This window comes from Felis catus, chromosome B1 (genome assembly GCF_018350175.1).
Source record: "Felis catus isolate Fca126 chromosome B1, F.catus_Fca126_mat1.0, whole genome shotgun sequence".
Taxonomy (NCBI): domain Eukaryota; kingdom Metazoa; phylum Chordata; class Mammalia; order Carnivora; family Felidae; genus Felis; species Felis catus.
The window spans coordinates 127,830,284-127,844,734 of NC_058371.1; the positions used below are offsets into that span (position 1 = coordinate 127,830,284).

At 35.1% G+C, this 14,451-nt stretch overlaps 1 protein-coding gene across 2 annotated transcripts in view; it reads right to left on the reverse strand.

Annotated features, from left to right (window-relative positions):
- GRID2 (glutamate ionotropic receptor delta type subunit 2) overlaps positions 1 to 14,451 on the reverse strand; it is a 1,434,457-nt gene that overhangs the window by 654,445 nt on the left and 765,561 nt on the right. For both annotated transcript variants that reach the window (XM_019829242.2, XM_045056096.1), the window contains exon 4: positions 5,539 to 5,744. In XM_019829242.2, the coding sequence (XP_019684801.1) occupies positions 5,539 to 5,744 (206 nt within the window). The remainder of the gene's footprint in view (positions 1 to 5,538; positions 5,745 to 14,451) is intronic.

Here is a 14,451-nt window from a genome sequence, read left to right on the forward strand (position 1 = left end):
TTTTTACATGGCAGAAGGGGCTAGAGAGCTCTGCAGGGTTCTTTTTAGCATTTTGAACAGCACTGGTCCTTTTTATGAGGACTCCATCCTCAGGAGTTAAGCAGCTCCCAAAGACCATCACAGTGAGCACAGGATTTCAACATATAAGATTGGACAGGACAACACAAACAATCAAACAATAGCATGTTGATTCATAAACATTGAACTCACGGCCAAGGGTACTCATGCCTGAATGAACCCTACTGAACAGGTATTTTTTTAGTAAGACACATCTCAGTAAAAGCAGAACTTCAAGCACTATACTTGGAGGCCATTTTAAATAGTGAAATCAGCAACAAATGGCACCAAAAATGCAAAAAAGAGAAAAAGACACTAAATAAACTGCAAAAAGGACATTCATTTACAGTATAAGAGCCAAAATAAGAATGCAGAGCACAGCTTTGTTCAATCGTAGATGGGAATCCGGGCTGTCAGGCAACTCAAATTTTTCACATCTCTGCACATTTCTGTGAATTACTTGTGAAACATCTCTTGTATTGATTTTCAAATTACAAGTAAATTTTAGCGAGTAAGCAAATTTGCAAATACACTATTAGTGAATAAAGAGGACTGACTCAAGTTAAATGCATACTGATTTTCACAATGTCTTTCTCACACACTGTCTCATGCAAAATGATGTGTGTGTGTGTGTGTGTGTGTATGTGTATATAATGTATGTATATATATGTATATATGTATATATGTACATATATATATAATTCTTTTCTAATGTGTGTGTGTGTGTGTGTGTATATATATATATATATATATATATATATATATATATATATAAAATTCTTTCCTAAAAAAATATATGGGGTGCCTGGGTGGCTCAGCTGGTTAAGCATCCGACTCTAGATTTCAGCTCAGATCATGATCTCATGGTTTGTGAGTTACGGGCCACATCAGGGTCCACACTGGTAGAGACTCTCTCTCCCTCTCTCCCTCTCTCTGCACCTCCACAGCTCACTCTTTCTCTCTCTCCCCAAGTAAATAAATAAAATTTGAAAAAAAAAAGTAGATCATCTGGGCTAAATTGGGGACACTAATGTTGACATTACTATCCTAAAACAAAGACCACACATAAACATACATATAAAATCTAGCATCATCTCCAGCAAAATGGCAGTGTTCCGTTTGTTCAGTTTAAAGGGAAGCTCGTCCGTGGACAAGCCAAAAGGTGTCTTCATATGTACAACTTTCAATCAACTTATTAATTCCTAAATATTAATGTCAAGCAAGGATCATAAAACATTTGAAAACAACTGCAATATGAAATAGATCAAGATGAACTAAGGAAAAAATACAAAAGGTAATGTGAGAAAATAAGACTTAAAAATTCTAAGGATTAACGTGTGAGAAGTCAAAGCTACTTTATATGTTAAAAGGGAAAAAAAGACTTAGAAAGCACAGAGTTAAAGGGATGGTAAAAGAAACCCACTTAGACACATATTGTGAAATTTGAAAACATTAAAAATAAAGTTCCCAAAATTTCAAAGCATGAACAAGCAACCTTCAAGCAAATAAGAACAAACATCCATTGGATTTCTTTTCAGGTGACTGAATGCCAGAGTACAATCAATTAATGCTAATGAAGTTCTGAGGTAAATGATTTTTGAACTAGAGGTTTATAATTAGCCAACTTATTCCTGAAATATGAAGTTAGAACAAATATATTTTCATAAATAGAAAGAATGATGAAGTCTAACTCCACATACCCTTCTTTTGGTAGTTACTTGAGGATATGCTCAGGCAATATAGGAAACTAAGAGACTAGAACACATGAGATCCAAGAATTTGTAGATCTGACCCAGATGAGTGGGTGATGAAGAAAGTGCCAAAAATAGCATAGAAAAGAAAGGGCTCTGGGAGGGAAGACCTTAGGCAGGAAATTAGTAGGAGTTTGGAGATTTGCCTCTAAAGACAGGAGTTCAGATTTTAAATAGCCAACAAAGATAAAATGAAGAAAAAAAATCTAAGAAAGTAATCACTCAAATGAAAAACCTGAGAAAAAGGCCCTCAATAAACCATATCCTAATACTTTGTTGTTCAGTGAAAAATATTCATAGTAATAAAAGTATAAGCACATTTATAGATTTTCATCCTATAGAATCAGCTTTTAGCCAAGGCATGAAAGGTTTATTTATGGTTACAGAGTAGAATATATATGCTCTTAACACACCCAATATAAAAGTAAAGTAATAGGGAGGAAGAAAAGTGAGAGAGCTATGAAGTGACTTCAGGGACACCATGCCTTTTCCACAGCAGGTACAGTGGAGTAAAGGTGAGAAGAGATTGTGAATATGGGCGAAGTCAATGAACTAAGTCTTCATTTATAACAGCAAAAATGAAATAGGTAGATGATAAAATAATAAGTCAACTAGTAATACTCACCAGAGTAAGTAGAAATGGGGAAAAAAGCTAAGAGTGACTTCATCTATTAATGAAATATTATATAACCATTAAAAATTATAAAGAGCACTTCATAGATCTCAATGGAATGAGCTCTTAGATGTTACTAAGTAACAACAATTCAGGCACATATGTAGCAAACCACTATTTGTGTAATAAAACGTGAAAAGGTGTATGTATGATATGTATATGTATATGTATATGTATATGTATATGTATATGTATATGTATATGTGTATACCTGGAATGCAACACAAGACACATTTTTTTTCCTTTGAGAGGATAATTGGGTGTTTGAGAAACAGTAGCAGAAGGTTATCCTTCTGAAATTTTTAAATGTTGAATCATGTGAATGTGTATTCTAAAACTAAAAATGAAATTTTAAAAATTAATTCATTCTGGAAATAATTAATGGAGACAGAAAAAGGTAGACTAAGGGACTCCTGCTTTTTTAATTACAAAATATTCACGTTTTATTTTTAAAACTGTCTGTATATCACAGACACACAGACGTAAACACTGAATTGTTTGCCTTTCATTGTCTGCCTAATGAATTCTTAACAATTTTGCACAATTCTGGTAAAGCAAATTATCTGTGAAATTTTTCCTGCCAAACACCAGCTCCCTGCAGAGTTTCTCAGTTCTACCATAGGAACCATTTACTCATCACTGTTACAGCATTTTTCTTTCATATTTTATTATTTAGTTACAAGCTTGCCTCCTCCACTAGATCAAGTGGTCCTCTAAGTCAAGAACTATTCTTTGTATCTCCAGACCTTTGATGCCGCATGCCTTCTAAATTCCATGCTGCTTGCCTTTTGAATTAATTGTTTCTAGTACTGAAGGGCCAGTCTATTTCCCTAAGTGGGGAAATGCTCCTAGAACACATAGGGGAGCAGAAGCAAGCTGAGAGGTGTTTGAATACAGTTAATTGAAAATGGGAGCCACTCTAGAGGTCAAAGGACAGTATAGCTAGTTTAGGATGGGTAAGGTGGGTAGGTTAACATTCTTCCTGTCATTGAGGCTATAGAAGAAACAGTACAGTTTGGAGACATAAAATCAGTGATTGTGAAAGAAAAGTGAGTGGGGGGAGAAAAGTGGTGTCTGGGTAGAGGAAAGAAGAGAGGTCTCAGGAAAATCACAAAAACATATATATTTTATACGCTTGGGAACAAAGTTGGAAAGAGATGATTATAAGTATCAAAGTTCAAAGTCAAGGATAGGGGACCGTGGTCAGAATACTAGCAAAGATCATGATTTGGCAAAAGCACTGATCCTCTTGTCCCTCTTCTTAGCCCGTTACTTCTGACTGCTTGGTAAATATATATGAACTGTTACCTGACATTAGTAGGCCTTTGCCATCTGGTTTACATCCATGATTTACATAGTGTGTGTCACTTCTCTTTTCTGTGTATCCTACTTTGAATCTATACAAAAAACTACTTGCTTTATTCTGAGCATACAATCAAGGACTATGTCTTTACACATCTTGACATTCTTTTCAGTTCATCAAGTAATTTTTGAGCACCTGCTGTGATTCGGAACGTACTATATGCTAGAAAAAAATGACCTACAACTTACCATGTCTTAAGTACTTACTAGGTGCCATCCCAAATCCCCCTTTAAGGCATAATACAGGATGTCTCATTATATTACAAATTTAATTCTCATTTTATGACAAAACAGAGGTTCAGAAATGTTAAGTAATTTGCCAACCCCACATGACTAGAAAGTGGCTGAGATGGACTTGTATCTGTCTGTTGAATATCACACTTCTTTTGTGAATTCCTACTAATGATAATAAGTCCAATTCTAATGTGTCTTCTCAATGAGCCTTCCTGATGTCCACAACCCCCAACCAAAGATGACCATAGATGCTTCTGCCTCATTTATTATAATTTTAAGATTCTAATTTATGCTATATGTCTTTGTGTATCTGTCTTAAATTTTCTACCAGATTTTGTGTTTCTTGAAGGAAAAAAAAACAACTCCTGTAAGATTGGAAATATTCTCTCTTGTGGAAACATTTCATTGTTCAATGAGACTCTCTGAGTAATTTGATAGATTAGAAAAGGTCAATATTCTACACATGTCCTTAACTGCATAACAAAGTTCTCTATTAAAATGTTAAAAAATGGCATTATTGATAGTTTTCCAAAAGTTTTATTCTTCTTAGTGATTTATATTCTGCTTCAGTTCCTTCATACCAATTATATTATAGAGTGTCAAAGAATTTCTAGCACATTCCTAATTTGGAGGCTTTATAGCAGCACTTTGAGAGCTAAAGAAAGCTTACTAGAGAAGTGAGGAAAAAAGTATTAGTCAAATAGTCACCAAAATTAAAAACACTGATAATAAAACCCAGGTGAAAGTATGTACTGTCATGACCAGTTCTCGCACTACATAAAAATAAAAACGTGAAGTAGGCAAAATGACAATAATCCTGTCAGGGCAATAGCAAGCATTTTAGAACATAAAGATGTCATACCAATCATTAAAAAGTCTTAATTGTATTTACAAAGTGTTGGAACTTCTAGCCAAATGAACAGACACAATTAAAATTTTGAAGATGCGGCATCATAAAATGTACAATGGCCATCACTTTGTAGAGCTTCAGACAGTTTTAATTATTTGTCTTTGTACAGAGTTCACAGAAGTAAATCTGCTCTATGTTTCTGTAAAACATAGGCTATGTTCTGGCAATAATAGCCTGATTGAAGTATATCTTTTCTCAGAGGTACTATTCTGACTTGCAGAAATTTAAGGATTGGTTAGAGAATTTAGAGAATTTATTCTTGAACATGTTAAAGTAATTCAGGGTCAACAACACTTTTGAACTCCCATGAGATTTCTTAAAATCGTCCTGGCTGTGTGCTTAAGTACATAAAAACAAACATTCTCAGCAATTAACTGGACAGTGTGGGATAAATGCAATGAGCAAGAAATTCAGTGCCACTTCCATTAGTGCTAATGAGAATTGGGTAGTTAATTCTCCAGCACTTCTCTGAATTTTCAACTTGTCTGTTAGGTCTATTCCAAAGCATTTACTTCTTCACCTATCCCTACCCCATGACAATTGTCACTTACCTCAGTAATGAAGGATTTGGCAGTAGCAGGATTCATAACAAGGATGGCTCGCCTAAGAGTGTCTCGATAGCGATTCAATTCTTCTATTCTCAAGGTGTCAAAGAGAGTGGTGATCATTTTATTGATGTTGTTTTCTACCTTCTGCAGTGCAACATCCATTCCCTGCTGAGATACTTTGTCCAAAAACTCCTGTATTCCACGGATATCTAGGAACATCAAAAGCACATCGAAATGTGAATTAGAACACAAAAGGTAGATAAAAGCTATTTCACTCAAACCAAAATGCAGTTTATTGTTCCATATTGTAGACTATTTAAAACTACTAATTGAGTAGCTGATAGAGCTCTCAAATGTATTTTAGGTTTAGTATAATATAATGTGTTTATGTGAAAAATGCAGGCATTATTATTTTTAATTTTTTGTTTATTCATTTTTGAAACAGAGAGAGACAGAGAGAGCAGGGAAAGGGGAGAGAGAGAGAGGGAGAAAAAGAATTTGAAGCAGGCTCTAGGCTCTGAGCTTTCAGCACGGATCCCAATGGAGGGCTCCAACCCACAAACCGTGAGATCATGACCTGAGTCGAAGTGGGCCGCTTAACCGACTGAGCCACCCAGGCGCCCCAGGAATTATTTTTTAAATGAATTTCTTTGTCTCCACTGGGCATTTTAAATTATCTCACCTCTACCAAAATCTTAGGACTGGGTAGAGGGAAGTAGTTGAGGAAGACTGTCATTTGTCTATTTATTTTGCTCAGCATTCAAGAGTGATATTAACTTTAGATAATATATGAATATCATTAATGGCAGATGACTCTAAATCAAAATTACTACCAGTTCTAGAAACAGACAATAATATTACTAAGACTTGACATTGACAATCTAAATAGAAAGAGGGTTTTGAGAGGTTATCTTCTAAGCGTTACAGGTCATTTAGACCACAAATAAAGTAGCCATTCTTTTGTCATTTTATGAGTACCACTTCCTTAGCTCAAATACTGCAAACCTGGTAGGAGATAGTTCTCTTTTCAGGAGTATGAGGGATGTACTTTGTCTATAAGATATATTTTAACAAAATATTCACACACCAAGTCCAAAATAAGCAAAGTTCTAAAAGATTATCAAATGAAAACTATCTCTATTTCATATTTAAATAAAAGGATCAAATCCATTCTAAAAAAAAAGTGCTTAAAGATTGTATTTTGATGTATATTTAAGTAACAATAAGTGTCTGAAATGCTACAAATATTTCTTCATACCACATTGGCTGTTTATAGAAGGGATCTGAACTTTACAATCTTAATATAGCAGATTTGCTTTAATGATATAATAAACTATATTTTTTCTCTATATATCTATGGCTTAGAGTGTTTTGAGGGAATAAAAAACTGGTGAAAGATAAGAAGTAAATAGAATTGTAGGTTGCTTATTATGAATGGACTATACTTCAATATTCCCAATTGTACATGTTTGCATGCACGTAAAATTTGTCTCTCAAGGGCAATAATTAGCTCGTGTGTTTTTCATACATTAACAATTAAAACAATATGTAAGCCCGTAGAATTAGAAAACAAATAGCTACAAATTTGGAAACCAATATTTGCTCATACTGAAAGTTTATATTTGCAGGGTTACAAATTAATAAAAATAACTTACTTTCTTTTTATGATTAGTTTTATTTTAAAACAATTCTATAAATAGTATATGCTATCTAGTGAATCTAAAACTCTTAAAATAGATTACTGTATAAATTCTGCATTATATATCTCATTCCTTGTTATATTATAAATCCAGGATATCAGAATCATAAAGCTTGACAGAACAAAGCCTCATCTAGAGCACAAGAGATGTAAAAGCAAGAATAATATATTAATAATTAATTATGTACTCATTAAGTGTCCAAGTCAGGAAGTACCTGAGGGTTTAAAATACTCAAGTATGGATTAAACAAAAGGTTAGATCTAATGAGATTTACAGATATAGGTAGACATATAATAGGACCATGTACACATTCAACAGGTGTTCTCAAACCTTGGTATGAATTAGAATCACCTCGGGAATCTTATTAAAAATACAGAAGCCTCGGACCCATCCCAGAACCAAATACCTTTACAATTTGCACCAAAGCAGATCCTTGATTTTGAATTGTAAGTAGTTGTTTCTTTATATTGAATCACTTAAACGTGCAGTTAAATGTAATACAAACCAAACAAGAAATACATTGAAATAAACAAAGATGCCCAGAAAACAGTGTGGCCAAAGCTTAAGGTTCCAGATCAATTACGCTCTAGGAAATCTTCTGTTCACAGATATAACATATTGGTGCAATTTCATATCTTAACTTTGAGGGAAAAAAATGTTCCAAAATGCATTTATTGAATACAGATACAATGCTGTGTTCAAGGAACACAACAATGAATACCATTCCCCACAATGAAACAGACAGTAAGCAAGTAAACAAACTAATAAATACAAATCACACTAAGTTCTTGGGAAGCAACAATAAGGGTGATCTGGTAGATAATGACAGGGTGGCGAGGAGAATCGAGTTTAGTTATAATAGTCAAGGAAGGTTTCGCTGGAAAACTGGTACTTAAACTGATCTAAAACATGAGAAGCCATTACTCAAGCAAAGACGTAGGAAGAGATGACAGCATGATAAATGCCCAAGGCAGAGAAGAGTTTGTGTTTGAAGAACATAAAGGCTTCCGGTGTGGATGCACCCAAGTTAGTGAGGGGAGAACAGAGTGGGGTGCAGATATATGGAGAGGGAGAGGCAGATTATGTGGTTCCTGGCGAGACACAGAAAGAAGCTTTGATTTTATTCTAAATACAGTTTTAATCTCTTAAAAGTTTAAGTAGAGGATCTAACTGGATGACAGCCTATGTGTGAAAAATGAAAAGCAGTCTAAGTCTGAGAGTGACTTGTTTGATAGTATAACTCAAACGAGCTTATAAATAGTTTTCTCTTGATTTAAAACCGTATGGCATTTTTTAGCTTTTATTTTGGCCAGAAATTAAGTAATATGGCATATTGTTGTATAGCCCCAAAAGTGATGTGATACAAGATCGCTATTACAACTTTGCTTCCTTAGTCTGGAATTCCGGTTATCACTACCTAGATAATCTCTTCGTAAAATTTTCAAGTATTTTTTCTGATCTACTGTGTGTAAATTACAGCGGAGGGTCTAAAACACACCAGTTACTATTATTAACAATAATAGTACATAATCACTTATTAGGAGATCACCCTTCCCATGCGATAGAACCTAATTGTCTAAAATTTACTGTTGGCTAGTTACCCAAAATAGCAAGCATAATGTTTTAGACTCTTGAAATGCAGGAATTAAATAGTAACAGCTTTCCTTATTTAAGAATAATACCAAACACCCACGACATGTGGCAACTGGTAAGCTTAATATGATAAGAATCTGAATCATGCTGTCTATTAGTTGCTGTATGGAAGCGTTATTAAAAGAGAGAGTGGGCCTTTGGTTTTAATAATTCATGAACATAATTAACCATCACAATTGTTCAGCTGTGTGTCTATTCCTTGACAAGAAATAAAAATAAAAGTCATAGAAAGAAAGAAGACAAGACATAGTGCCTTACTTCAAGAACTTCTAGGCCTGTGGGTGTGACTAAGTGCTATTCATTAACAATAGGAAGTTAAATATAGTTTCAGTTCAGTAATTCCAGTGATTACTGATTCTACTGACCAGATAATTCTAAAACAGCAAGTGGTAGAAGGCTCATTAACTAAGTTATTAAACATAAGATTAGGGAAAAAATTGCTTTTTTTCCCAGGCACTGTAAAGGAACTTGTGCTACGTGAAATAATGACCTTCCAAAGAAGCCCAAATCCTAATCCCTGGAATCTGTGAATAAGTTATTCAGCAAAGATGTTTAATTCTCTTGGTGGCATTAAGGTTGTTCATCCCCTGATCTTAAGATGGGGAGTATCTTGTATTATTGGGGTGGATCTGGTGATAACAGAGTCCTTAAAATTAGAAGAAAAAGGCAAAAGAGAGAGTCAAAGGGAGATCTGACTACTGAAGAATGAGTTGACCTTGGGGAAAGTTCAAAGAGATGTAACACTGTTGGCTTTGATGAAGGGGGAAGGAGAACTTCAGCAAAGAAATGTGGATGGTCTCTAGAAGCTAGAAAAGGCATAGAAGGTTCTCCCCAAGAGCCTCCAGAAAGGGACACAGACCAGCTGATATCTTGATTTTAACCCAATGGGCTTCCATGTCAGCCTTCCAACCTATAGAACTGTAAAATAATAATTTGTGTTGTTAAAGCCTCTAAATTTGTGGTCATCTGTTACAGCAGGAATAGAAAACTAGTAGAGAAGTATACTTGAGTCTAGTCCTTAGGTCAGCACTTTTCAAATGGTGGTCCACTCAATTTAATTTTGTAAACATCTGGAAAACTTGTTGAAAAAGAAGTTTTCTGAGCCCCACCCCACTACAATAAAATAAAAACTCTAATGACAAAGCCCAGATATTTTCTCAGCTGAAGATTCTTAGGAAACCAGTTTGAGAACGAATGCTCCAATTTCTTACCCTTTCTTTCATAGGCTCCTATGAAAAAGCCATGAAGATTATGGATCCTCCTTTTCCCCATATATGTAGATACCAAAAACATTATGCATACTGCCTAGATTATGGTCTCTTAGTCTGATCTGCTTGCTCCCCTTAAAGGTAGTTATTGGAGAACCTGGATTAGCATATTGTCACTGCTCTTAATGATTTTCTTTCTATTCATGCTACACTGAAAGAATAGATGTTCACATGTTAACTAGTAGTGTGTATTACATTTTGTTTAAATAGAGGCAAATTTTATTTATTTATTTATTTATTTATTTATTTATTTATTTATAAATGTTTATTTTCGAGAGAGAGGGACAGAGTGTGAGTTGGGGAGGGGCAGAGAGAGAGGGAGACACAGAGTCCGAAGCAGGCTCCAGGCTCTGAGCTGTCAGTACAGAGCTTGACGCAGGGCTTGAACCCATGAACCGTGAGATCATGACCTGAGCTGAAGTCTGGCGTTTAACCGACTGAGCCACCCAGGTGCCCCTAAATACAGGCAAATTTTAAATAAAAATATCAAGAAATATAACAGACATGAATACCCTTCCCAATAACACTGAATTGGTTTCAGTTATTAATTAATCTAACTAGCTGTCTTTCAGGCCTAAGAAAAACCTACTAAGCTATAGAAGATTGAGTTTTCCAGGGAAGCAAACTCTGAGGTAAAGATGGAAGAACAGGATGTTTATTAAGAACAGCCTGCAGGAATAATGCTTCTGTAGCCAGTAAAGGGAGCAAGAGTCAGCAGAGGGAGAGTGGGGATACTGCTCAACCGAATCTGCCCAGACCCCTGGAAGTGGGATGCCCTCAGAGTTCTCTCACGTTAGGGCCAGTGGAAGGAGAAACTTGATCATCCTTCATGGGCTTCGGTTTGGTGGTTCTCCTCAGCTGAGGGCAATTCCTGGGAGGGTACTGAGCTGTCAGTGCTCTCACAGATTGGGGAATAAGTGCTTCAGTTCTGAAGGGGTGGGGGGGTGTTGGATGGCACAGGACAGAATGTATCCAGGAATTTTCCTTGCATTTATTGTTTTGGTTTTCAGGCTAATTTGACATTATAAGTAATTTGCCCTTATAAACCATTGCATCTTTCTTCTTTGAAACAATTATCTATGGAAAACACAGTACACTTGATGTCAGACAACCAGGTTCGGATCCTTACTTTTATGCCCACCTACCCTATGGACTTGGAACTAATTTCATAGTTGATGTCTGTTGTTTTTAGCTTCCCAGTATTTCTTCTCCTTTATTACAAATAACAAGACTTTATTTTTCATTTAAGAAACAAACCTGTCCCCATCCCTTGTATTCAACAATCTATTGTGTTCTATATTTTATTACTGGATGGTCATGTATCCCAGGATGGTCAATTTGAACTCACCACATCCCTGGATAGTCACAGGATTCAAACGAGGACTGAGATTTGATATATGGATAATGAAAAAAAAATCTCTTTTTTATATCACACGTGGTATGATGTACTTTTGGGACTGCGCAGCCAGTGTTGTTTAGAGAGAAGCTGAGAAAGAAGCCAATGTGTGAGGTAAAACAGAGGCAAGGCAGCTGTTCCTTAGACTTCTCAACTACATGAGTCAACGAAAAAAAAAATTTTTTGTCTTTTTGCTCACTTAGTTTGAAGTGAATTCTTGTCCCTTTCAAGAGAAAGGGTATTGACTAATACAAAACCTTTTTTGTAAATATATGATAGTTTGGTGATGAAGGTAAAAACACAGTTCCTATCCGTGATATACATCCAGTTTAGTGGAGCAAAGGATAACTTACATAGGTAATTAGGATTCAGTGTAATTAATGCCAATAAAAGAAATGGAAGCCAGGAATGGAAACATAGGGTTAATAGCAACTAACTACACCTTACTGATGAAAAGAAACATGTTTAAACAAATCACTGGGTTGTTCTGATAAAAGGAAATAGGGCTTTGTGAAATATTAAAGCAGTTTATTAAGCACAAATTTCTTTTTTTTTTTTTTTCAACGTTTATTTATTTTTGGGACAGAGAGAGGCAGAGCATGAACGGGGGAGGGGCAGAGAGAGAGGGAGACACAGAATCGGAAACAGGCTCCAGGCTCTGAGCCATCAGCCCAGAGCCCGACGCGGGGCTCGAACTCACGGAGCGCGAGATCGTGACCTGGCTGAAGTCGGACGTTTAACCGACTGCGCCACCCAGGCGCCCCATTAAGCACAAATTTCTAAGCAAGGTACATTTTCATTATCAAGACTTTATTAACCCAGTCAAAAGTCCCATTTGTTCTTAACTTTCTTCTGCTATCTTTTTCTGTGAAAAAAAATGAAAAAAGGAAATCTTTATAAGGACTAAAAGTTGACCGAGGTAACATCCTCAGAAGTTGACATTATAGCAACTGTCAACTTCTCTGACATCTGAATTGTGTAACCTATTCAGACCATTTCCCACAAAAAACTCTCCAAGAGGTAGTGGCTGATTGAAGCTCAATTATTTATTTTATTAAATTATGTAAAATAATGGCTTTATCATTGTTACTAATGTGAGATTAAATGTAATCTCTATATTAAAAATGGTTTAAATTTAATTAGATTAGGATAGAGAAATCCCAGGCTATATTAGAATCTAATGTATAAATACATGTCCAAACTGACCCCCAAACCATTAGTATGATATCCTGTTGTACATTGCAAACCAGTGGTCAGCATCCAAATAGATCCCTTTTAGAATCAATTCTTATGTGTCAAGCACTTTGAAAGAATGTTTGAGCAAGACAAAAAACAGTCCTTGCTCTCAAGGAGTTTGTTATTATACCATCTGATGATAACACAGGCCCTACAGTAGATAGAAGAATCTCACTTGACTACTCATTTTCCAAACTATAGTTGCAATTTAACTAAATTTAGTGACATTATCTGGAATATATCAGATGGTATTCCTCAAGATCATTATACTCAAATATCCAATTTAAAATACTGAATTTGGTAGGAAAAGAGATTTGTCACTAAGTCTCTGATTTTTTTTTTTCTCCTCTACTCATCTCTCTCCCTCATTTGAGTAGATTAGGCATATTTAATCATTTTGACCACTTAATGCATTGAAGACCTCACTTGGAGCAGGAGACTAGCACTGCATTCAGCCAATCCTGGAGTTTCTTAAATGATGACAGAATTCTGAGCATTAAAATTACTATGTAGAATCTTGTGACTTTTTTTTTTAGATAAAAAGGAATATGTCATGTCGCCAGATATGCGAGCTACATCATTGAGCTGAATGCCTTTTCCCAACATATGAATAGATAGCAAAGCATACTGTACAAAATGCCTCATTTCCTGAGAAAATAAGTCTTTCAACCACTGAGTGATCTAAAAATTTTTATTTAGAAGAACCCTTACTTCAAAGGGAGTTTAAGTCTCCACTGAGTATTTCCTTGCCATTTGTAGTGTATTTAGGAACAAAAAAGATAATATGCCGTCTTAGATTTTGAGGTGACAGTCTAGCAACAGTGGCCCATCACTAAGATTTTCTATTTAATGAGAACTTACTATTTTAGCATTAGAACATAGTGTTTTAGTATGAGAGTCATCTTTACAGTAATGCTGATCAATAAGGACATTTGACTAAGAACAAATCCAAAGTAGTTCAATATATCATTTTTAACTACTCGGCATAATACGTACTAAAGGAAAAGAAATAGTTCAATAAGATGCTTGGATTAATTATACGCTTATTGACGCACATTGAAGTAAATGAGAGAACTGAAAGTTGGAAAGTGGCCAAATGAGCAATAAACAGCTTTAAGACTGTCTAGAGAGATAGTTAATAATATTATAGTCATTAGACATTTGGAAAAAAAAAACTCTCAGGGTAATTATAAACATTTGCAATCAATTAAGAGGAATGTGTCCATTTTACGGGCCTTGATTAAGCCTACATCAAGATGCATGGAATAAATGTTATTCCTTGGAATGCATTCATGAGGATGATCAGCCAGTGTTCATTTCAAAGGGGCTTAACATATGGCAATGTAATTGTAAGGAAAGGGTGATACACTGATGTACTTAATGGTAGTGTGTAAGTACCTCAGGTCACTCGATTATGTATTGACCCTTAATTTGGAATCATTAAACTAATGTTTTCAGAATTCAGGAGAGCCCATAAGTAACTCATTTAGTAATCCTTAGAGTTGAGTTTTGTTTTTCTTTTTTTTTTTCTTTGCTTTTGTGTCGACGGGTGTTAAAATATTTTATTTCTATATAAAGAGAAAAATGTATATTTCATTTAATCATTTCCATACTGAGATATTTTATCAACACCTATTATGCACTTTAAGGTCTCTGATTTTCA